General features: G+C 35.9%; 1 protein-coding gene across 2 annotated transcripts in view; it reads right to left on the reverse strand.

Annotated features, from left to right (window-relative positions):
• Positions 1-26,494, reverse strand: part of LOC150105508 (PAT complex subunit CCDC47) — a 300,186-nt gene that overhangs the window by 14,504 nt on the left and 259,188 nt on the right. For both annotated transcript variants that reach the window (XM_090394850.1, XM_090394851.1), the window contains exon 10: positions 16,851-16,960. In XM_090394850.1, the coding sequence (XP_090250976.1) occupies positions 16,851-16,960 (110 nt within the window). The remainder of the gene's footprint in view (positions 1-16,850; positions 16,961-26,494) is intronic.

Raw genomic sequence — 26,494 nt, forward strand, 5'->3', positions numbered from 1 at the left:
TCTCTGTCATTCCTGAACACACTATACCCATCACATTCAATCCCACTAACTATATCATCTACAGTCAGCCATGTTTCACTAATACCAATAACCTGTGGTCTGGAAGTGCCAACCATGGCCAAAAACTCTTCCTTCTTGTTCCTAATACTCCTAGTATTAGTGTACATGAATTTAAGACCCCCATTAGCCCCAACCCTACCTTGATTACTTATATTAACTATCCAACTCTGGTTTGTTATCCTTATTTGCTCTAGCATATTATATTCATTCTTACATTCAACTGCCTCCCTAAGGACTGTATATCTACTCCCCCCCCCCTTAACAAATCTAGTTTCCCTGAATTTGCACATCCACTACACTCAGCAACACTTTCTCAAGTCTTCTTACACCATGACCATTCAAATGCAAGCCATTCATCTTATATAGATCCTTTCGCCCATCAAACTCACTCCACACGTCCACAAATTCCACACCACTCGTCATACATAACCCACGCATAAAGTCATTCGCAATTATGGCCCTCCTTTTAAACATTTCTCTGTCATACCGTGGCAAAAGACTAATCATTCTAATTCTCTCACTCTTTTCTTTTGCTACCTCAAACAATTCATTCAGGTCTTCTATCATTTCCATTTTATCTCCTTTCAAATCATTCGTACCTGACACAACAATCATTTCTTTCACCCTTTCCTTTTGCTCTCTAATAGACTCAGTTACATCCTTTATGGTCGCACCAGGTTGGTACGATTTTGTCAAATCATCTACTAACACACCTCGTACTAACGAGTCTCCATACAGCACTCTATCCTTCATTTTGTTCATGTTCACATTCATACGCCTATTTTTCCTGTCATACCTTTTATTATTGGTTGGTTCATTCAATCGACTTTTGTTCATGCACTCTAGCTGCTGTTTTGCCCTTTCTATCGCACCATTCAACAACGCGATCTCACTCAATGCATCTATCTCATCTTTTTTATTATCTGAGAAACCATTAATACTATCATTCACACTTTCTACATTCACACTCTCATAATTCTCATGTACAACCTTGCCGTTTCTTGTCATATCGCTGTTTTCTTCATTCTGAAGTTCTTAAGTATTATGCAAGTTCTTAAGTATTATTATGTAACTTAAATATCATCGTGTTATTGACTACCTTGGTCAAAAAGATAACAGTAGAAGATCATCACCACCTAGCTATTTGCAATGCAATAAACTTTTAAAATCAAAGCTACTCAATCACTCTTAACATGGTGCAAATAATCAAAACTACAGCATGTTCCGAACAGTTCTGCATAAATAATCCAATAAGTAAAAAGAAAATTTATTAAGAAATGCTTCTGACATGACCTCTTATAAGTAATTATAATGTTGATTTCATATTTTATCCTAACATATGCAACAACTGTCTGGATATAAAACATTTTTTATTTTGAATACTGAGGGCATGAGACTTCACCCAAGTTGTTTCAAGTATTGGCTCAACTATGATCTCAATCCCTAGGGAGTGTATATCACCTTATACAATATCATATGTTTCAATCATTTGAGGTCTCACAAAGGACACTGTATTTATGGTGCTTATTATATATATAAAAAGTTATGAATTTTGTTACTTCATGTACAAACACAACTGCTCATAACTGGACTAAGAAAAGTGGACAAAATTCATAGTATAATTTTTTTTTATCAAATAGAACATGCTAGTCAATTCAGAAAAGGAGTCTGCTAGGTAACGCACGCGCACACACACACACACACACACACACACACACACACACACACACGCACACACACGCACACACACGCACACACACAAGAAGGTGGTCATGAGGTGTCTAAAAAGATAATGTTTTAAATTAATGATGCTTTTTAGTTTGTCAAATTCGTTTCATAATATAGTTTTACTTCAATGTGCAGTGTTCATCTGAGTTGCAAGTGTTTTGCAAGCTTCATTTTTATATACTCTTACAGTACAGCTAATGCTTTAGCAGCATTGTGCCAAAGCATTACAGGAAGGTGGTGTCCAGTATGCCATTATTCAGGAAATTTGATGTGAAGGACTTTGTGAGATGTAGCATTGGCAAGAAAGCACATCAGAAGTATTATAAAAAGAAGTGTCAGCAGTTTTTGTGTCAAATGTGAAACAGCAATATGCTAAATGTTTGTGCAAGAAAAGATGCAAAACTGCAAAAGATTGTAGAGAACAGAGTGAGGAATAAGCAAAGGTGAACAAAGTATGAATAATGAACACACGAGTACGAAGTGGTGAAAGATTGAAGCGAGGTAGCAGAAACGCACACGAAACGAAAGGTGAGAGAGAAAAGTAAGGAGAATATTAATGAATGAAGAAAGAGACATACTGTATGTTAATTCAATACTGGTTGCAGAGTGGCAAAGTGAAAGGGGGAGAATATAACTTGTAAATCAATTGTGAAAGAAATGAATTGAGAAGGACTATGAATGTAAATAGTAGACTGTGTGAGAGGAATGATGTGATTTTTATGACCAAAGACTTGTATATGACTAACAGCTTGCACTTGAAAATGGATTTGGAGGCATATAGAGAAGATTTTGTCCAGTGAGAGAATGAAATACAAGATCAGGGGAAACTAAGATTTTAGTACACATAAGAACTCTGAAGATAAGTGAGTGAAAGAGAGAGAGTAAGAGGATCACTCATTAAAAGATGTGCAAGTATGAGAGACCAAGAGTATTATACACTCAGTCCCTCTCCTAATTGCATAGATAGGAGAGGAGCTGAATGGGGCAGAATTAAATTCTGCTAAGAATTAGGGTATATTCCAATCAGTTTCATCTATTTTCCGATGTGATATGTCTTGGAATGCATACTTGCCTATGCAAAAAAAAAAAGGTGCATATCAGAGGAAAATGAAAATACTAATGCCAGAATATCAGAAATATGGGTTAGGAGTTACTGAAAATGGCTAGCTTGACTTTGCTAAGCATTATAAACTTTAATAAGGCTTGAGCAATGGATGATACAGGGAGTAAATTGTAAGGAAATACTGTATCTTCAGGGAGGGGGGGGGGAGAGGTGGGAAAGTGTACTGTGAAAGACTGAAGAACTGAAGTCAGCAGAAGTTTAGGATTGATAATGCAGATGATGCACCTACTGAGAGACAGTATCAGAAAATTTGTCCATAACTTTGCCTCTATGGTATGCATATGGGATTTTTAATTAAGAAGGAATCATACATGGAACTGCAAAGCTGTGATTATGACAAACTAAAGAGACAGTTTGCCATGACATAAAAAGATGCAAAGGAGAGAAATTAGTAGTGTATGAGAAATGGTCAAGGGATATTTCAGGAAAGCAGTATCAGATTGCATACCTGGGTTAGGAGGATAATTCACGTGGTAATTAAATGGACATATAGTAACATTAAAAGGAGTTGCAAAAAAGAAAATGCTGTGAAAGGTATGCAAAGAAAATAGTAACCAGTAAGTTCATGAGCTGTACAAAGTAGAAGCAAGGAATGTGATCAGCACGAAGGCAAAATATTATATGAAGAAATTAACTGAAAGTCAAAGGAAATCTCAAAAGAGTTATTCTGCTAGATAAGTAAAAGAAAAAAGATGGTTGAAGGGTAACAGCAATATGGTAGCCTAAGTATTTCCTTATGCCAATTCTGAACTCTTTCAAATGTAGAGAAATAGGAGACCTCATTCAAGCAAGCAGTGCCATTTCACCTATGATTCTTTTCAAGTACCTTCATGCAAATTAGCACTATGTATAAGTCATAATTACATCCAAGCAACATTACCTATGTTTCATGGCTAGTGCCATCATGCAAATTATCACTGTGGTTGTAATGTTGCACATGTACAATTAATTCCATGATTGAATAAAACAGTAAAGAAAAGAGGAGAAAACAAAGGACCACAATATTAGGACACAGACACATGAAAGAGAGAGAGAGAGAGAGACAGAGTGGGGGGGGATGTCAGTCAACAACATAAATGTCAAATGCCAGAAGTCTCTAGCATCAAAAAAAAAAAAAGGGAGTGGATCTTCAAGTCAAAAGGAAACTTGTTGGTAGACTTGCAAGGACAACAGAAAGTTATCAATTATAATAGAGAAGCAACAGATAATCATCACCACAGTAGTTAGGTAATCAGGAAGCCAGGCATATGAATGGCAGTTCATTTGAAGCAATCCACTGTCAGATGATGGTTGGATGCTGCTGCATGCTAGGGGTGCAAGGCATGATGTAGAAGACATCCATCGGCAAATTAAGAGGCTTCAACAATGGAAACGTAGATTGGAAGGAGGAAGATCACATGACAGAAATCAACTTGAATTTATTTATCTATCAAGAAATAATTACTTGAAACAGCATGTGGTGGAGGAGGGACTTGGGGTATGAGATGATTAGATATGATCACAGGAACAGAAGATCTGACCATACACAAGGTGGCCAAACATACGTTGTTTCCAACTGGAGAGAGAGAGAGATCATACATATTAACTTGGGAAGTGTCAAAATGTGGACAGTTTAAAAAGGGATGTATATGGAACTTCAGGACAAGTGATTATGACAAGCTTAAGAGCTAGTTTGAAGGAGTGGCATAGCATAAGAATCTGCAATGTTGGCAGGAGAGATATATCCTAAAGGGATATATCTCTCCTGCCATATATAAAGGATATAGGATATATAAAGGATATTTAGGATATATCCTAAAGAGATATATCTTTATATATCCTAATGGGATATATCCTATAGAGTCTGGTATTGTTTCCTTCAGGAAGCAATACCAGACTCTATATCCAAGATCAGGAGGATAAATAAAGTAGGAGTCATTTTTGAAAATTATGGAGACAACTACCGTGTTTGAATAAAAACTTTAGTTTAATATAACTAAAATCTACATTTGATGTTTCGACCTTTATGTCAAGGTCATCTTCTGGAGCATACAACTATACACAGGAAACAAGCTATACTACAATCAAACTGGTTTGTTAAAGACACTGACCAACCGCTACAACAATTGTTGGCCTGACCTCTGGTGGAAAAAAATAAAATAAATAATAAAATAAAATAAAAAAATAAATACATAATAAAAAATTATACATCAACACTAGAGTCCTATTATTAGTGTTGTCTACTATATACATATATTAACATCATTCTAGCCAGTTGGTATGGAATGGTTTCTAATACTAGCTAAGGATTGGCTAGAGTCTTGACTTATGCTGGATCTTACATATTAGGTAGGCTGAATGTGTACCATCCAGATCCTTGGAATTTTCATGCCATCTTTGTTGTTGATATTTGGGTGGTTTATCAGGATTTCGGTCTAAACGTCGAATGTAGATTTTAGTTATATTAAACTAAAGTTTTTATTCAAACACGGTAGTTGTCTCCATAATTTTCAAAAATGCATTCGAATCACCGTGTAAGCTTAAAAGAAAGGAAAAGTGGGAGTCACATGGATTACTAGTATCATTAAGCATGGACTGTCAAAAAAAAAAAAAAAAGTTCTTGATGGTATATAAGGGAAAAGATGACCAAGAAGTTTACAAGTAATACAAGGCTCAGGCAAGAAAGGTGACCAGCATGGGAAGGAAGGCAAAATCAGATCATGAGCAGAAATTAACTGAGCAGGCCAAAGGAAATTCCAAAGTGAACTTCTTTCACTATATGGCAAGTAAAAGGAAGAATAACTTCAATGAATGCTGATGGTAGCAAGGTGACAAAAGCAGACAAAATAGTTGAGTTACTGATTGACCATTTTGCAAGAGAGAGTACTGTCCAACTGAGAATACTGATGTGAGAAGAAAGGTTAAGTACTTCAAATTCAACAACTTGCAGAATCTCAATGCAAATGCAACCATGAAATTAGATGGGATATCATCTTGCATATTAAGAGAATATGCAAAGATAATAACTCTAACTAGGCTGTTTAACTTAGATCTGATAAGGTCTGAAGGGAGTGGAGGCAAAATAGTTCTGCTGCATAAAGGAGGTTGCAAGATTGCAGTGGTAAATTACAGACAAATCAATATTTTGGGAGCTATGATAAAAGTAATGGAAAAGTTGGTAAAAAAAAAACATTCAGGAATGGGTAGATAAAAATATAATACTGTATGAGGAACAGCATGGCTTTGTGAAGAGTGAATCATGCCTTAGTAATTTACTAACTTTTTATAATAGAGTGACAGTTGAGCAGGATGAAGGGAATGGCTACATGATGATAAGCATAATAGTCAACCAAGGCAGTGATGGAAACTTACAAGATGATTTATAACAGGCTGACAGTATGGTCAAAAGACAATGAATACCAGTTTGTGGAAAAGTGTAGTTTTGCATTTTGGGATGAAAAGAGTACAAGCTATGTACCACACTGATGGAAATGTACTCTAGGAAATTGATGAAGCCAGGGATTAAATGAATGAAGCCAAGGAAGAAATAATTCAGCACTTTGCTAAGTGGGTAAAATGAAGGGGGGGGGGGGTCATCCCTGGAAATTGAGTAAGAATGTGGTTAGCAAGGATACGAGGACTAGATTTTGTTGCTTGGGTTGCCAGAGCCTGTGGTGAGTGCTCTTTGTCTGTCTGTCATTGAGTTTAGGTCTCCCAACTCAATGGAGGTACAAATGCAATACTAACGATAACCTGGCTCTTTACTTTATGCAGCAATATTATACTCTCAAATACCTTGGATCTTGTTAGCTATTTTGAATGAACTGCTATAACAAAATTGATATGAACATCAGCAATGGAAAAAAAAAAAAAAGTGAACAGGTAAGAATATGAAATACAACAATCAGTAATTAATCCACAAAACAAGTAAAATATCTCAGCAATAGACACAATATTTTGTGAAAATGGCATAGTAAATATGGAAACAAACACTGAATAAGTAAAGGTGGTATGGTAGGGAATCCAACTGGAATAAGAGAGAAATTAGCTAAAACATAAAATAATGATGAATTAATACCATGCTTTCTTTCCATAACTTAAAATTTCCAAATTTAAGCCTTTTAGGTTCTCTCTCTCTCTCTCTCTCTCTCTCTATATATATATATATATATATATCATTATTCAAAAATTATATTATATGTCTAATGCACATGTTTATTAAACATCTAGTAAAATAGAATAAATGCAGAAGAGAAGAAGGAGGTTTGGTGTTTTTGTAGTTATATTGAAAAAGTATAAAACAAGAATGTTTAGCAGGTCTGACAGAAAGCAGAAGAATGATGTTTGTCAGCTCAAGTTAAGATCAGGTATCAAAATTTTCACAATATTAAAATTGAATATGCGTTATCAGCAATATTAAAATGTAAAATAACATTGAAACTGCATTCCAGTTTGCAAAACATCATTGAAGAATGAACTGAAATGCAGTTTCAAGATTATTTTACATTTTAATGCAATGAGTCCTTGACTCCCTGTAGGTCTCAGATAATAATATTACAGATCACACATATTTAATTCTATAATAAATTTAGTTTAATCCTTTATCCAAGTGTAAGCAAACAAAGTTTGCACCTGAAGTATCTTCTGGACTGAGGCAACTTGTGGTAAAGGTGGACCAAGCTCTCATCACTACTCGTCTTAGTATCTCCCATAATACAAAGCACATCTCCTTGCGGACATGTATAATGCTATGTATTAAGGTAAGGGCCACTACCCAGACTGGTTTCAACCTTTATTGAAGTCTTGTCAGTGGGAACCAGACCCAGAGGTGGTGATACTAAGGTGGAAGCAATGGAGAAGTCATATTTACCTATACAAGTTGCCAAAAGGTGTTTTACCTTATTATTAAATTACTCTGGATTTAGAGAAAGATGTTGGAAGTTTTTTTTTCCACTTGGTTAAACTATAATAAATTTAGTTTAATCCATTATCCAAGGGGAGATACTATGACAAGTAGTGATGAGAGCTTGGTCCACAAGTTGCCTCAGTCCTGAAGTTCCTTCGGGCTCAAACTTTGTTTGCTTACACTTTGATAAAGGATTAAGCTAAATTTATTAGTCTAACCAAGTGGAAAAAAAAACAAAAAAACTTCCAACATCTTTCTCTAAATCCAGAGTAATTTAATAATAAGATGAGACATCTTTTTGCAACTTGTATAGATAAATATGACTTCTCCATTGCTTTCACCTTAGTATATATCACCACCTCTGGATCTGACCCCCCCCCCCCACATACACACACTGACGAGACCTCAATAAAGGTTGAAACTGGTTGGAAGCTTGGGTGATGAATTGCAATGCTGTAGCCCATGAAGTTATCTGAGGCAAGGCTGTTGCCGTTATTCCCCCCCCCCTCAGATGACATATGAACGGTTCTGCTCAGTGGTCGGGTGAGCCTGCCATGGGGAAGAGCCAACGCTGGGAGTTCTTCTCAGTGGCAGGGTGAGCCTGTTACTGAGGGGAACAACTGCTTACTGCTGAAATCATTAATTACTACTACTGCTGCTACTGATTTCAGCAGTAAGCAAACTTCATAACTGATGGACATCCTTTAGAAAAAGGACTTGGTGTGCTAAGCCATTTTCCTACACTTCTATAAAGAAAGGGAGACAAAGGAAAAATGGTTAACAGCTGGTTTGTAAAAATCAGCCTCCTGATAGGCTGTTGTGCATAAGAGCTTCCTAATTGTCAGTCATGCAAGGTGATAAGTGTTAATGTACGTTATCTTAATGAAATACAGAATGAGAGCTAATTTTGCATTAAGGGTAGGGAATACCAGTGGATAGAGGGCATAAATAGATACTGTGCTGTTAAGAACAGTAAATTACTCTATAATATAATATACAGTATGTTTGTGTGGATAGTAGCTCTTGTTTTTTTTTTTTTGTTTGTTTGTTTGTGTGTATATTTGAAACCACGGTGTAAAAACTGAATAGTTTGTTTGAAGCTAGCCATACAGAATATGAAGAAACAGAAGTATTTTAGATGCATAATTTTGATATCTATAACTTAAGATTATTTTCAATTAAGTACTCGTCAACACCAAAAAGCTAAAAGAACTTCAATAAGTTTAAAGAAAATAACAGTCCAAAATGTAAAATTGTAGTATAAAAAGTTGACTCAAAACTAACTAAAATGAAAGCATTTTGAACAGAATAATCTGTGGGTTAGCCCATCCAGACAATAAATCAATTTAAAATGGCATGCTGCCTGGAGACACTGGCTTAGAAAAAGACCATTTCTTACAAAGTGCCCTTTGAATATGATAGGTGATAAGTTGTTAATGTCCGTTATCTTAATGAAATACATACATCCAGAATAAGAGTTAATTTTACATTAATTGTTAGCCATCATCATCAAATTCCTGCATGTACACCCAAGGGGTGTAAAGGATATGATAGTACTACATGAAAAATTTACATCATTACTAACTTCCTATCTACAATTTTCCTCCAAATCACCCTGTTACCTGTCAAGACACCAACATTATCAGATCTTACATTTCTATTGTCTAAGTCACTTTCTACCATATCAGTCCACCTATATCTTGGCCTTCCTCTGGGTCAATTTCCTGCTAACCTGGAAAAGAACGCCTGTTTTTCTAATCTCTCCTCGCCCATTCTGTTTAAATGACCATACCACCTGAGATTAATTCTGCTAACGCATTCCTGGAAGCTGACAATCAAGTTCTTTCATAATATCCTCATTTTTAATGATATTGCCATTGATGCTATCTGTTCATGCCTCTAATCTTTCTCAGGACTCTCATATCTGCAGTCCATAGTCTATAGGACTCTCATATCTGCAGTCTATATGGTCAAGTGTTTTACTTCTGACCCAGCTCTCAGATCCACAAGTTAAAATTGGTTTGAACACTGTCTGTATAGAGCTAATTTAGTGTTCTAACTAATTTCTTTCTTATTCATTATGAATTTATTCAATTGACTTCCTACCATACCAGCTTTGTTGATTCTGTTGTCTATTTCCATATATAATTTACCATCTTCACTGAAAATCATTACTAAGTAGCTGAAATGTTTTACTTGTTCTATTGGTTCTCAATTCACAATGCAGTTGACATTTTCAATGATTCTGCCTATTTTCATCGTCTTTGTCTTGTTACTGCTGACCTTTATACCATATTTATTACAACAATTATTCAATTTAGTCAGGAAATCTTGCAGATTTGTAGTGGATTTATTTAGAAGTATAACATCATCCACATACGCATAAAGCAAAAAGCTGACATTAACATCTCCAATTTTGATATCAGGTTTAATACCACTTTCCTTCATAATGTGATCCATCTAGATAATGAATAACAGAGGGGATAATGTACATCCTTGTCTGACACCAGATTTAACATTAAACCATCTTCCTGCACTTCTTTATTTCTAACTGCTGACTTACAACTCAAATAAAGACCAAGTATTGCTTGATATAATGCCCCATTGACACCATATAACTGTAGCATATTGAATAGCTTCTCTCTTGCCACCTTGTCATATGCCTTTTTTCAGAGCTACAAAACTTGAATACAGATCTTTGTTATATTCCCATGATTTCTCAACTATATGTCATAGAGTGAAGATCTGATCCTGACAGCCTCTATTTGGCCTGAATCAAGCTTGTTCTTCACCAAGCTTTTCTTCAAGAAATTCTTCTCAAATGTTTCTCAAGCATACTTGCATAAATCTTTTTATATATGGGTACTATAAGAGCTCTATTCCCATCATCAGGAATTCATCGCTCCATCCAGGTCTTCTGAACTATGCAGTGTAGCCACTAGGACTTTTATACCTCCATACTTCAGCATTTCTCGAATATCATCTATTTCTGTCTTTCCACATTTCAAGCCTTTGATGGCTTTTTCTACTTCAAGTATGGATATGTACCACGACTATCAATCACTGCTTGTTTCATTTAGCAATTTTTTGAAGTAATTACTCCATACTTCAAGGATATCTTTTTTACTCCAGTTTTCATGTCACCTTTATCATCTCTAATTCCTTTTACAACACTCTTTCCTCCATTTCTGAGCTTCTTCAACAACCTCCAGAATATTTTGCCCCCTTCTTGATATTTATTTTCTATGTTCTTGCGAATGTCCTCCCATGACCTTTGTTTAGCCAGTTTTACACAGTGTTTAGCTTTCTTACATTTGTCTCTGTATTCTCTAAGAGCACAAGCTGACTTATTTGCCAGGAACTTTTGATATGCTTTCTTCTTTTCCTTCACTGCCTCTTTAACTTCCTGTGTCCACCATGGAGTTCTGATTTTTCTATCCTTGCAGACAACCTCACCACATGCCTCTCTGGTTGAATCAATCATTGTTTTCTTCAGGGCCTGCAACTGTATCTCCAAGGTTTGGTTCCTGCCCTCAAACTCTTTCATTTTTTCTTCAACAATCTTTGTGTATTTTAGTCTACAGTTCACATCTGAGAGCTGCTCAACTTTTATTCACTTTAAAACTTTCTTTCTTGTTATTCTTTTCAATATGAAATTCAATTTTATCCTGCTCAAGACTAAATGATGATGACTTCCAATTTCAAATCCTCTGTACACTCTGGTGTCTTGCACAATGGAGAAAACATCATTGTTGACAATAACATAGTCAGTGAGACTTCTCTTATTCCTTTCCTCTTCTCTCCATGTGAATTTGTACACATTTTTATGTTGAAACATGGTTTTAGTAATAACCAGTCCATGTCCTGAGCAGAAATCCAACAGGTATTTGCTATTATTAGCTTTGCTCTTTTCTCCAAATTTTCCCAAAATATTTTTTTATGTCTGACAATCATTTCCTACTCTGCTGTTTAGATCCACAACAAGGACCAACTTTTCCTTTTTTCATTGTGTCAGTTGCCTTCTCTAAAGCCTCAAAAAATTTCTCCACTTCTGCCTTAGTAAAACCCTCTGTGAGACCATAGGCACAAATAAGTCTCATTATTCAGTTTCCCATTCTGATATTTGCCCACATCACTCTCTACTTGATATTCCTTGCCATTTAAGAAAATTAGCCTCGTATTTTGTGTTCACTATAGCTACTCCTTTTCCTTGGTTGTCATTGCCTGAATATAACATTTTGTATTGATTTGTCAGCAAGATCTCACCAGTTTTTGTCTTTTTTGTTTCAGAAACCCCTATTATGTTGATCTGGTACTTATCTAATTCCTCAGCTAGCTCCATTTCTTTGCCATTCGGTCTTCTTATGTTGATAGTACCGATCTTTAACTCTGTGGATGTTGAGTTGGGGTGTGTTTTCAGATTTGTTCCAGTAGCTGACTTTTCATTGTTTGCCCTGGTTTTCTGGGGAAAACAATGAGGGGGGGGGGGGGGCCTTGTTTAACCGGGTGATGCCCCAGCCAGCATGAAATTCTGTCAAATTGTACCATGATTTTGGTTTAAGCCAATAAGAATACAATTTGGTCAGCTAAATCACAAATTGCCACAGCCCATCCTCATTTGTTCAGTATCCAGATTGATACTTAAGAGGGTGCACCACGAGAAGGTGAGGATTGGACGTTAGGTCAGAAGCTCTGGTCGGTTCTCCACATTCCTTTAAAGGCTATGTGGAGGTCTCAGTTATACAGCTTTGATCCTCAAGCACCCCATTGTTAGCCAACTGATGGGAATAATTTTTCCTTTATTTATTTCCATCAGTTGGCTAATAATTGATAGAAATAAATAAAGGAAAAATTGTGTTTCTTCTTAGAAAAGAAAATGACATGTCAGACAGACCATGAGTGACTTTGTGGCAGCTATTTCAGAGGTAGGTGGGAATGTGATTTTTGCATGTTGTATAGGTAGAGTTTATAATCTTTTAAGATTAGGTAATGAATAAACTGATTTGCTCTGATGATAATGGAATATAGAACCTAAAAAGCTTTAATTTGGAAATTTTAAATTATTGAAAGAAAGCATGGTATAAATCCGTCATTATTTTATTATTGTTTTTGATGCAATTTCTTTACTCCAGTTATTTTTAAAATCTTTATCTGTGTCTCTGGTCTTTGATCAACTATTTTATTTCTAACCCACCCTTATATCCACAATTTAAAACTGCATTGAACACCATCTTGTATACTACTAATTTAACGTTTTAGCTAATTTCTTTCTTATTCCAGTTGGATTCCCTACCATACCAGCTTTACTTATTCAGTGTTTGCTTCCACATGTACTATACCATTTTCACAAAATATTGTGTCTATAGCTGAGATATTTTACTTGTTTTGTAGATTACTCGTTGTTGTATGCAAGGATCCTTGCTATTTGTTCAGATCACTTTTTCCAAATTGTAATCTGATGTTTTAACATCAGATTGCAATTTGGAAAGAGTGATGATAATTATCAAATATTCATTTTCAATATCAAGGTTTTGCTGTATCCAATAAAAGAATCAGCATACCCTGCCTTAAAGGAACCTGAGCAAATAGCAAGGACCATTTGCAAACATAATTTGTATACCATCTTCAAACTATCCTGAAAGTTATCTTTCTTATCACCTCTATCCTTGCCCAGTTTTTATCAGATACCGTGTTCTTGTCGTCTTTGTTACTATGGGCAGACTGGCTGTTCTGATGCTGTTAAAGTCAAAGAACACCTGAAGGTTCAGGCCTTGCTTCTCATTGAGTTCTCTGGAACTGTACCAAGATGCTACACTACACTAAGTTCAATTCATATATTCACGATAATATTTTTTTTTGAATTGTGTCTATGCCACACGTTCTGTTTGCTCCTACTGAACAAATGCCCAGTTTTTATCAGATACCGTGTTCTTGTCGTCTTTGTTACTATGGGCAGACTGGCTGTTCTGATACTGTTAAAGTCAAAGAATACCTGAAGGTTCAGGCCTTGCTTCTCATTGAGTTCTCTGGAACTGTACCAAGATGCTACACTACACTAAGTTCAAATTCATATATTCACGATAATATTTTTTTGGAATTGTGTCTATGCCACACGTTCTGTTTGCTCCTACTGAACAAATGCGACTGAGACACATGATATTCTATGCATGCTGTATGACTCATTCTTGTATTCAGAATTTAAATGCTGTTACCAGTCCTTCTACCTTCTCCCTGAAAGAAGTTCATGACATATTTAGTGAAATATTATTATTATTAAGAGAGACCTCCAGAGAGTCAGAGACTCATCGAGGGAGCCCACAAACTACACACACACACACACACACACACACACACACACACACACACACACACACACACCAGCTATAATACTTATCATTCTCACTATCAGCTATCATACTCACAACATCCAAAGGCAATCCATTCCAATCATGCACCATCCTCTGAGAGAAAAATGTAGCCTTCACGCCCTTCATTCTCAGCTTCCAAGGATGCCCTCTCGTCCTTTCCCCACCCTCCATAAATTGAAATCCTGTATGACCCTTTCAGAAGTTTGTAAGTCTCAATCATATCATCCCTCTTTCTCCTGTATGCTAGTGTCTGCAGTCTACAAATTCTCAATCTGTATTCTCAATCTATATTAATATATATATATATATATATATATATTACTCCGATATATATATATTAATATATATATATATCGGAGTAATAAATTTCATTTAGTTTTCTCTTACATACGTGAAGCTGTTATTCAAAATTTATATTATTTATTCTATCTACTGCTGTTCTCTGTAACTACATTCCTCATGAAGTGTTTCCTAACAAAGGCAACCTCAAACTCTTCAAGAAAAATGTCAACTTTTTATATTTTCCATTCCACATTTGCACTTCACATGGCACTGATGTGCTACAGGTTCCTCTACCTCTTGTGCATGTAACTGCTAAAAAAAATTAAGCTGTCAGGGTATTTTGAAACTCAAATGTAAATTCTAGATTTTCATTTTATGAATTTCATACATTTCTAGTTCTCTTCATTCTTCTGTTTCTATCTTTTTGGATTTGTATTCTTGTATTTTTGGATTCATGTTTTTCATGTACTGCCTTTCACATATGATTCTTGCTAAATTTTTTGCGTTCTGTCCTTAATATATGCTTTCCCATCACTTCTTTTGTGCTCTGTTTAAGAGCACAAAAGAAATGAAATAAGTCAGTGTGCTGTTTTTTTGCAATATACATTATCAGGTATATTTAGTTCATTATGAGGATTTCAGGCAAGTGACATCAATATAAACTATTTAATGTTTACAATTTAACAGTTTCAATTAACTGTTACAAAATTTAAAACTGAAAAGTATTTTAGATTTTCATTTATATAATATCACTCCTCTATTAAAGTTTTAAGTCTTTCCTTTCTTTATATATAATCATTTATTATATAATTCCTTTTTTTTTGTCCGCATACTATTTTCTACCATTTCTTTTTTGTTCTATTATCAATATACTACAGAGTGGGTATACTATATTTAGAATGTGCTGCATACAAGGATATATATATATATCAGCCTGGTTGGCTGAATGGATGGATAGATAGATAGCATCACTGTTCTCCAAGCAAAATGCCATGATTTTGAATTCCACTGTAAGCATGGATGTTCAGGAAAGTTTTTAGGCAGCAATGTACAGTGTGAGACCACATGCTGTTTACTGAAAGCTTGAAGTACCCTGAAAAGTAAAATCTCTGGGACTCACGGTTGTTGGATCGTCATATGCTAAATAAATAAAATAAATTTATTTCTAGAGCAAAGAAGCTGGATTATCTAACCTTAACACTCAAGATACTAAATGTACAATGGATTTCCAATATTTCATAGGTGGGATTCATATAAAAATAAAAGTGAGGGGGGGAGTATTTTAATGTAAAATTAGAACGAAATAAACATAAAATACGTTGTATTATTTTAATGTGTGTGTGTATATCTTGTATTGTAATTTATTGTAATTTAATGCAGATGGAGCTATTCTCCTGCAGTTCTAGTGTATATAATCACATGCTTTCAATTGAAATTGAATCGTTCTTTTTAGCATTTTCCTATAACTTTCCTATTGACAATGGCTATGAAACTTAGCTGAAAATTTTACAAATAAAGACATTAAAATGAAACATAAGTGATTCTTGTAATAACATTTTATGATGATAGTCAGGAATGTGTGAGCAGAAATTGGTGGTTTCCATATAGCAATGCGACTGCCAATACCGATCCTTCAATTCCCTGTACACAGTTCAGTGAGTTGGGAACAGCCTTCATTAAATGCTTCAGTCAATTGCTGCATACGTTATGTTTTTTCTATACAAGCCTTCTCAGACGACAGCTTGTATGGATTCAGCCAGATGGGCACCCATGAACCTTTTATCAAACTCAGAAATATCCTTTGTTTTTCCTATTGTGATCAACACTATTCAACAATTACTAACCAGCAGCAGCATTCTTAAATAGTTGCCTAGAACACATGGTGACACTCGTGATGAAATATTTTTCATATATGCTACATAAGTGATGTTTACATACATCTGCATAAATGTTTCTAATTCAGTGGCCATATGTGTAGTAATGGTCATTTAAGCATAATGGAAGAGGAAATGTTAGCTAATCAGGTGTATGATGCCAGAATGACAGGGAAAAATACTCAGTAGACCAAGATCTTGGTAGATGTAGTTAGTAGGAACTTAGAAGACCAAAACTGATAATATCACAGGACAGACAAATAACACTTGTGTTGTGCTGTCACAATAACCTACTCTCTCTCTCTCTCTCCATAGAAAGAAATAATGTGGATGAAGTCATTATAGACATCAGAAAGGTAAATGTATAATTAAGTCGATGCTTATATTTTGTGAACTTTTTAGTTTTATGTAATGATGATAGCAAAACATTTGCCTTACGGCTTAGCTGAGAACCAAGATAACTATTCATTATAGAGCTGCCATAACAGAAAAGCATAATTAGTTTTGCATTAATAGTCTACATTACTCACTTCTTTACTGAGATGAAATCTCCGTATTTTTTCTACAGAGTAGAAGACTAGTTGTAGAAGCGGTTTCATATTTTCCATGGTTTCAGCTGTAACTCTTCCTCTACCAGGCACTAAAGCAAACATGACAGAAACTTATTTATTAAATACTAACATGTGCTGATGAAAATCTGCATTAATATAAACACTTTTAGCATATTTTTTAGAGCTAGTATTTTCACATAAATGGGGATTATATTAGAAAACATGATATAGAGAATTCTTTTAGCTGGAAACTGATATAAACTATCTGGGTCATTAACCCTGGAACAGCAATTATGAGGCATAATAATTAGGATATCAAATCATGTGATCAATTTCAAAGATTAGTTTTTGTAAAATTTCTTAAAAATACTGTGGTTTTCATTGGATTAAGAAATGTGCAGCACATCACATTAAGTTTTACAGTTTTATCTTTTCATCCTTCACACCAGACTATCAGCCATATTGATGTAAATTTACTCTCCAGAAATCATTTCGAGTTGGAAGGTATATCATTATCCCTTCAAAATTGCTGATCAGAAACAATATGCCAACCAAGATGCCATGCAATATCAACTGATGATAACATTGGGCAATTTATGTGTTGGTAAAAAAAAAGAAAATAATAATAAAAATCAATAAATGGAGAATTAAAAAAAACTATAATATAAAGCTTTTTACTAGTGATATTGTGTATCATACAATAACTTACTCCACAATTTGATCTATAATTAGACAAACTTTTAAAACTCCTGCAGTAATTGAAAATACAACATTGTTAGATTCTGGCTTTCTCTCATAAAAGAAAATATGCTAAATGATCAAATCGAACACTGAATTCTCAGTAGTCATGACAACTGCATACTGCATCAAATGCAACCATGCTATATATGTTGAACACAGATAAAATGTCTCTGCAATATAAAATAATAAAATTTTCTAATTTCAAACTTATACTCTGAAAAAAAAAACCCATAATTCTGGAAAAATTGTTATTGTTGTCAAATTCCTGATAAGTACCCTCAAGGAGTGTACAGGATATTACAGTTGGATTCTAATTATGTAGAAAATAGAATAAATGTTATTTGATTCAGAATCCAACATGATTTTCCATCACAAGGGCTACGTTTGTAAATATTATTTAATGTAAATAACGTAAATATAATTTGATATCATATAACTACCTTAATTATATCAATTATTTAATCAAAGAAATGTGTTAATGGTAAATAGATTCTGTATTAATTATTATTAAGCTATTTTATTTATTGTTATGTCAATATTATAAAAACTTGTGTTTGCAATATTAACTACGCATTTATTGAAAAGCAAATATTCTAATTATTCCTATTTGTGTATAAAGCTTAACGTATGTAATGACTCAATGTAGTAGTATAGCCTTATCTAACATTGGCGAGAATGTTTATGTTTGTCTGTTGTCATGGAGACGCGTGAAATAAACGAGCATGAGTGGAACAGAGCGTGGACTGAAGAGAGAATAAAAAAAAAATATATAAAAAGGAGAGGGGACGGAAACTTGGAAGTGAGAGGAAGCAGGGTGATAAAATAAAGAAGTAGAAGTAAATAAAAGGTTCTTAAGGGTAGGAGTTAAGTGGATAATTTTTATAAGTGAGCAAGAATGTAACGAATATTATAGTTAGCTGAAAGTGAAATCAGCGATAATAATAGAAGGGAAATTAAAGCTACAAATGGATAAAATAAAAAGCTGAACGTTCAAGGAAGAATTCTGAATAAACCCAGCTGATCTAGTATTGCAGCTTATTTCCGATTTGCCCTAAAGAGAACCTCTCAGTGTTTTAATTAATTTATGAGCGGTAATAAGGATGGTTGAAGTGCCCTGTAATTGATGTCAAGAATTCTGGAGCGTAATTGATAGTGCTTTAAGTATATAACTGCGGATAAGTTTTGTAGATGTGTTTTTATACTTTAAGTGTGATAAGTAAATTCCAGAAGTTTGCTCACAACATAATAGATGTTCTAGGAACCATTTCCGGTAAGGTCTATCATAGTGTATTATTAACTTTAACTGTGGAAACCCTTTGTGATTGAGAGTTGGAGATAAGAATTGTTTGAAAGATATTTTCAGCTATTAGATCCTGTAATATTTTGAACTTATAGCATGACTGAAAAATGTGTGAAAACTAATTAGATTGGATGTTCAGTTATATTCATGTAAGTGTAAAAACTTTAAAACCCAGAAGCTAAGAAGGTGTATGTGAAGACTTGGAAGATTGTGCTAATATAATTGACTTGACTTAATGTTTGACTTATTTCTATTGTTTAAAATTAGAAGTAAAATGCCTTGAACTCCCCTAACTGGTTTAGAATAGAGTCAAGTTTATCTAACAAGGGCTGCTGTAGTCTTTCTACCTCTTTTTTGATATAAGAGTGTATTTCTTCCATGTTAATAGACTCTGCAATACTCAATCTGTTGTGGTCTATGTTATTTACTTCTGTGGCCTTATTTTCCTCCCTTCAGTTTGTCTTTATTTTTTTCTTTAGAATTCTCTGGATTTTTCTCTTTCTTAACCTCTCTCTCTCGATCTGACACTTCAGTAATGTTGTGTATCCGGCTGGCGGTGGATTCGGGATACAGATCGCCTAGCCTTTCTTCTTTTTCTTTTATGGCCCGATAGGATTCTTCTAAGGTGTTTATTTTCCTTTTGTATGCTGTCTTTTTATATTCTTCTCTTACTCCTAACCTGAATTGGTAGAAGACAGTCCAATCAAAATGGCTTTTTTCCTCACTGGACACGCTCAGGCTATTAGCTAAAGTGAGCAACCTGTTGTAATAATCAGTGATCGATACTTTTTTCTCTTGTCTACATTTTTGCAACCTCCACAGGTTCGGACCCACACTTTTAACTTTGGAAAACTGAGATATCAGTTTTCCAAAGTTATTTGGAATACAAATTTATTATATTCCAAAGTGTCTCTCAGTATGGGAAAGGAATACAAAAAAATTCTTGGCCCTTCCAATCAGTTTATTCCTTAAGATTATTAGAAGCTGGAAGTCCGACCAGTTTCCAATGTTCCTTAGCTCTTCTACAAACTTGAAGAAAGACAACACATCATCGTGGTTCTCTCCAGAGAATTGAGGGATTATTAGGTGAGGATTTACTGTCCTAAAGAATTCTACATTCCCCATTGTGTTAGTACTAGTGTCTTCCGAGTTACCGCTGTTCACATTCATGGTTTTTAAAAAATTTTCTTACACTATATATATATATATATATATATATACTTTCTATTTATTTGCCTGTTCTTTATTTACAAAACAGTTCCAATCCACTATTTCTTATTTTAACTACTGTGGATTTTATCCTGTCGCTGCTGCTGCACCATTGTAAATTGTGCGTGCTACTATTTCTTGCTATTCATAAAGAATTTTATAGAGCCTGTTTCGTTACCGTGCCTTTGAAATATCATTATTCTAATTAGCAGTGCGCACTTTCTCTCTCGTACCCTTTCTTGCTTATACTATTGCGTACTATGTTTATCTACCTTCCGCACTACGAGTCTCATGCCTATGGATACTAGAAAATTTATTTTATCGAGACTGCGCCACTAATATCTTTTAATTGGCATAAAACTCAGTAATATGGTCGGTTGATTTCTCTCTCTCTTTCTCTAACACAAATTCCTTCAGTAAAACTTTACACAAACAGTTGTGGTCTATTTGCACTTAACTATACGCTTTGGCTATCTCACTTGGTTTCCCACTCACAAGTCTGATAATTTTTTTTAGGAACTGTGCATTGTAAAATAAACAATAAGTGGCACTCTATTGACATATAATTAAAACACATTTATTTACATTAAAAATAAAGTACATTAAATAAGCGATAGGGAGGTTTCTTTGGTATAAAGAAACAAATTTTCTCTTTTCAATTAAATATTTAATGACTAAACAATATATTTACTCTGTTACTTCTCTACTTAATAAAACCAAATTGGTGAGATTAATTTACTCAAAGAGATTAACTAGTTACGGCAAGTTATCTTACAATTATATTTGGGTGTCGAGGCTAGCTGGTGAAAGGACGTACTGTCGGAGAGCTCCTGAAAGATGTGATTTTTGTTGATTTATTAACATTTTGTTAGATTTAATTGTGTAATTTTAGTATGTTATTGTAGTTTTATTAGTACAGTTAGTGTACTAAAGTGTTTTATAACATAATCCATGTCAGCAGGTCGCCGCTAGAGGGATTTGTAGTGTGTAGTGTTCGTGAAAGCTCCAGACAAGATAAGCGTTATTTTTAGTTATCGTTGATAAATTTACTTTAATATTGCGTAGTTTTGTTTGCCTTGCGTATCTTAGTGCGTCTGTTTGTGTGTTTTTGGTGTTTATAATTTATAATTTGATAAAATACGTTACCAGTAAGTATGGCTCCAGTACGAAGGAAAATGGCGGCAAGTAATGATGGTTCCCCATCTTCTTTCAAGAACGGTAATGTAAAGGAGATGATTCAGTGTACTATCTGAGAAATGTACGCTTTGCGGAGTGCAGTCAGAGTGTGGTTAGATGATAATAAAGGAGTGAATGTGTGTAGAAAATGTAGGGAGAATGAGGAATTGAAGTGTATTTCGGATCGTATGTGTGATATTTTTGTCAAACTTCAGAATGAAGAAAATAGGGATATGACAAGAAACGGCGAGGTTGTACCAGAGAATTGTGAGAGTGTGAATGTAGAAAGTGTGAATGATAGTATTAATGGTATTACAGAGAATAAAAAAGATGAGATAGATGCAATGAGTGAGATCGCGTTGTTGAATGATGCGATACAAAGGGTAAAACAGCAGCTAGAGCATATGAGCAAAAGTCGACTGAATGAACCAACCAATAATAAACAGTATGACAGGAAAAATAGGCGTATGAGTGTGAACATGAACAAAATGAAGAACAGAGTGCTGTATGGAGACTCGTTAGTACGAGGTGTGTTAGTAGAGGATTTGACAAAATCGTACCAACCTGGTGCGACCATAAAGGATGTAACTGAGTCTATTAGAGAGCAAAAGGAAAGGGTGAAAGAAATGATTGTTGTGGCAGGTACGAATGATTTGAAAGGAGATAAAATGGAAATGATAGAAGACCTGAATGAATTGTTTGAGGTAGCAAAAGAAAAGAGTGAGAGAGTTAGAATGATTAGTCTTTTGCCACGGTATGACAGTGAAATGTTTAAAAGGAGGGCCATAATTACGAATGACTTTATGCGTGGGTTATGTATGACGAGTGGTGTGGAATTTGTGGACGTGTGGAGTGAGTTCGATGGGCGAAAGGATCTATATAAGATGGATGGCTTGCATTTGAATGGTTACGGTGTAAGGAGACTTGAGAAAGTGTTGCTGAATGTAATCGATGTGCAAACTCAGGGAAACTAGATTTATTAAGGAGAAGGGTAGATATACAGTCCTTAGGGAGGCAGTTGAATGTATAAATGAATATAATATGCCCGAGCGAATAAGGACAACAAATCAGAGTGGGATAGTTAACATAAGGCATCAAGGTAGGGTTGGGGCTAATGGGGGGGGTCTTAAATTCATGTACACTAATGCTAGGAGTATTAGGAACAAGAAGGAAGAGTTTCTGGCCATGGTTGGCACTTCCAGACCACAGGTTATTGGTATTAGTGAATCATGGCTGAGACTGTAGATGATATACCTAGTGGGATTGAATGTGATGGGTATAGTGTGTTCAGGAATGACAGGGAGAATAAAATGGGGGGGGGGGAGGAGTATTGTTGATGATAGCTGATGAGCTACAGCCAAGGAGAATAGAAGTTGAATTGCAGGATAGAGAAAAGAGCACATTTGAGGCCATTTGGTGTCAGATTGTGGCTAGCAGAACTAAATATACAACTGAGTGCTGCTATAGACCAGGTGATGGAAAAGATGGTGGTGACAATATGCACAAGCAAATAGAAGAAATGAGTGGAAGGAGGTAATTATTATGGGAGATTTCAACTATGGTCGCATTGATTGGAGTGAGGAGAGGACACACGGGAGGAAGCAATTGGATTTTATGCGGTTATTAAGGGATAACTATCTGCGACATAACTATCATGTAATGGAAAATACTAGAGGTCAGAGAGTGCTTGACCTAGTAATTACATCTGAGGATTTGGCTGTAACAAATATGACCACACTGCCACCAATTGGTGAGAGTGATCATAGGGTCTTGACTTGGGAGGTGGCTAAAGGTGTGAAATTTTCAACTGACAGGGTACATGTGGAATTATCGGGCTGGAAAGTATGACAAGCTTAGGAGTTTGATTGGTTCAGTGCCATGGCATGTACAACTGTAAGGACTAGAAGTTGATAGTGAATGGGAGGCAGTTAAGAAGTGTTTGCATGAAGCAATGGCTGACTGTATACCTAGAGTCCGAATAATAAATCAAGTAGGGATTAAATGGATGAATAACACCATTAAGCTTGAGCTGCAAAAAAAAGAAACAACTATGGAGGGAATTTAAGAAGAAAGGTGACCGGCAGGCACATGAACGGTATAAAGTGCAGGCCAGAAGGGTAACGAGTGTGGTAAGAAAAGCAAAAAAGGATTACGAAAGAACATTGGCCATGCAGGCTAAACAGAATCCTAAACAGTTTTTTAGATATGTAGCAAGTAAAAGGAAAAATGTACATGGCAGAATGATTTTAAAGAATGCCGATGGTAGGGAAGTAACTGAATCAGTAGATATAGTTGAGTTACTGAGTGAGCACTTTGCAAGTATATATCATCCAGGTGATGACATTACAGAAACAAATAAACCAGTAGATTATACGGGAATTGTGGTGAATGAAGTGGAGGTGAGTAGTCTATTGCATAACCTCAATGTCAATACATCCGTGGGATTGGATGGTATACCAGCTCGTGTTGTACGAGAAGCAGCCGAAGAATTGTCAGTACCCTTGACCATTTTGTTTAATTTGAGTCTCGGGTCTGGGTTAGTCCAGAAGGGGTTGGAAAGAGGGGAAAATAGTTCCACTGCATAAAGGTGGTTCTAAGACTGCTGTTGTAAATTACCGACCGATTAGCATATCAGGAATCATTGTCAAGGTTTTAGAGAAATTAGTCAAGAAAAGAATACAGGATTGGATAGATGAAAATGGGATATTGTATGGGGGACAACATGGTTTTGTGAAGGGTAGATCATGCCTCAGTAACTTGCTCACGTTTTATAACACAGTGACGGCTGAACTGGATAGGGGTAATGGGTTTACAGTGATACTACTGGACCTTGCCAAGGCTTTTGACAGAATACCACATGGAACCCTAATCAGTAAACTGGAGCAGATGGGGATAGATATAGGGTTGGTGAGATGGATAGGAGGGTGGTTGAAGGAGAGATACCAGAGAGTGGTTTATGCAGGAGTGGAGTCTAAAAGACGTTTTGTGACTAGCGGTGTGCCGCAGGGCTCTGTTCTTGGACCACTGCTTTTCAATTTGTTCATCAATGATATAGGAAAGGATTTGAGAGGAAGTGTTCACTTGTTTGCTGATGATGCAAAGTTGGGTAGCGCAATTGTGAGTGCACAGGATGTCAAAATTTTACAGGATGATTTGGATAGTTTAGAGGACTGGGCCAAGAAAAATGGATGTCAATTTAATGTGGCAAAATGTAAGGTTATGCACTTTGTGGTGAAAAGAATAGCAGCAGTATATCGCATTGGTGGAACTGTACTCCAGGAGATTGATGAGGCCAGGGATTTGGGAGTGTTGGTGGATAGGGAATTGAAGCTTAGGGGGCACATTGCAAAAGTGACTAAATCAGCTCATCAAATCACTTGGCTTCTAAAAATACTTTAACATGCAGAGACAAACAAGTTGTTGTACCTCTGTATTGAGCCTTGATAAGACCCCATCTGGACTACTGTGCCCAGTTATGGGCACCAGGGTTTCTTCGTGATGGGGAGGAAGTGGAGAGGATCCAGAGAAGGGTGACCAAGATGATAGAAGGTCTGTGGAATGAACCTTATGAGAATAGGTTGAAGATTTGTGGGTTGCAGAGATTGGACGATAGGCAAAGGAGGGGTGATATGATTGAGACATTCAAATTACTGAAGGGTTTCTATAAGATTGATCCAGAAGATATTTTTGAAAATATGACTGGTGGTGGGAGGACTAGGGGCCATGCATGGAAGCTGGGCAAGAGCGTGGTTGACAAGGGTGTTAGAGCTAGGTTTTTTACTTGGAGAGTGGTGAATGAGTGGAATAAGCTTCCAGAGTCTGTTGTGGGTGCTACGACCGTGAATGAGTTCAAGGCAAGATATGATAGATACTGTGTCAATGTTGAATAGTTGTTCTTGACACGATGTTAGGGCCTCCCTCGATGAATCTGTCGACTCCTTGGAGTTGCCCGGAACTACAATAATAATAATAATATTCCAGTGAACAACAATTCAGAGGACTCTCTTATAGATATTTCTTATCAGTCGATCTATGATATCTCCTAGATTACAAAAAGAATGGACATTAAAGGTTGGAACACACTTACGGAGGTTCTTTGTCACGACACCTTCCAAAGGTCCTGCATCGAAGTCACTATGGTTCTTCTTTTATCTCAAGCCTTGCTTCAGGGGGCTTTTTGTTGGAGTATTAGCGGTCTTGGACTGCAATGTTCCCGGTACTCAAAAGCTCAGCCAAGAAGCTTCAGCATACAAGCTTGAAGATCGTTCTGCAGCTTTTGGCTGCGGTTGACTTCCAAATTTTTTCCCCTCTGCCGTAAAGTCTGTTTCTCTGGGTCAGTATGCTTCTGGTTCTCCGCCGACTGCCTCTCTTCTGTGACAGCGCCTCGCCTCTCCTTCTGTCAGCAACTGTACCTCGTCTCTTCTCGACTGCCTCTGGTTCTCTGCCAGAAACTGCCCACGATGTTCGGCTGTCCTCTTTTATTTTTGCCTTCTCTGGATCTTGCACCAAGGGTTGTAAAACCCGAAGAAATCGGCAGTTCTCCTTGATCCTTTATTTAAGGCCGGCGCGTTCTTTTTTCTCCTCCGTGCACTCTTTTTTCCTTGTCTTGTCGGGCAGCGGAAACTTCTCTGAAATTAGCGGACCTCTTTGATACCAGCTTTGAAGGTGTTCATGCACAGAGCTTACAAACAAGGTTATTTTTGTAACATATCTCCTGAGACTTGACCTTAGTAAAAATCGATGTAAAGCGCTTTGGTATTTCTAAGCTACATCGAGTTTTACAATACAATAGTTTATATTACAACCAAGATGATTATTTAAAACAATTTTGATTCTTATTGGTTCCCCCTCCTTTAAATGGCATAACATTTGTATTTTCAGAAGATATTTTGTAACAATCTTCTTATTAAGGTTGTTTAGAACTGGCTGTAACTTACCTTCCACATCAGCAGTTAAAATTTAATCATTTGCATGTAATAATGTATTTAGTCAGTAATTTAGTTCAAACTGTATTGCTGTGTTATCTACACACTACCATTTTTTAATACGTAGGACCATCCCCCCCCCCCACCTTTGTGGGATTGCTGCGATGAATGCAGCAATCCCACAAGGCATGCTTCAATGGGAATTTTGGACTATTCTTCCTATAGGCATGTAATAAGGTCCTGGGCTGTTGTCAGGCAGATGTCCTTTGACT

Source organism: Typopeltis vanoorti, chromosome 6 (genome assembly GCF_054136105.1).
Source record: "Typopeltis vanoorti isolate ZY-2024b chromosome 6, IOZ_Tvanoo_1.0, whole genome shotgun sequence".
Classification (NCBI taxonomy): domain Eukaryota; kingdom Metazoa; phylum Arthropoda; class Arachnida; order Uropygi; family Thelyphonidae; genus Typopeltis; species Typopeltis vanoorti.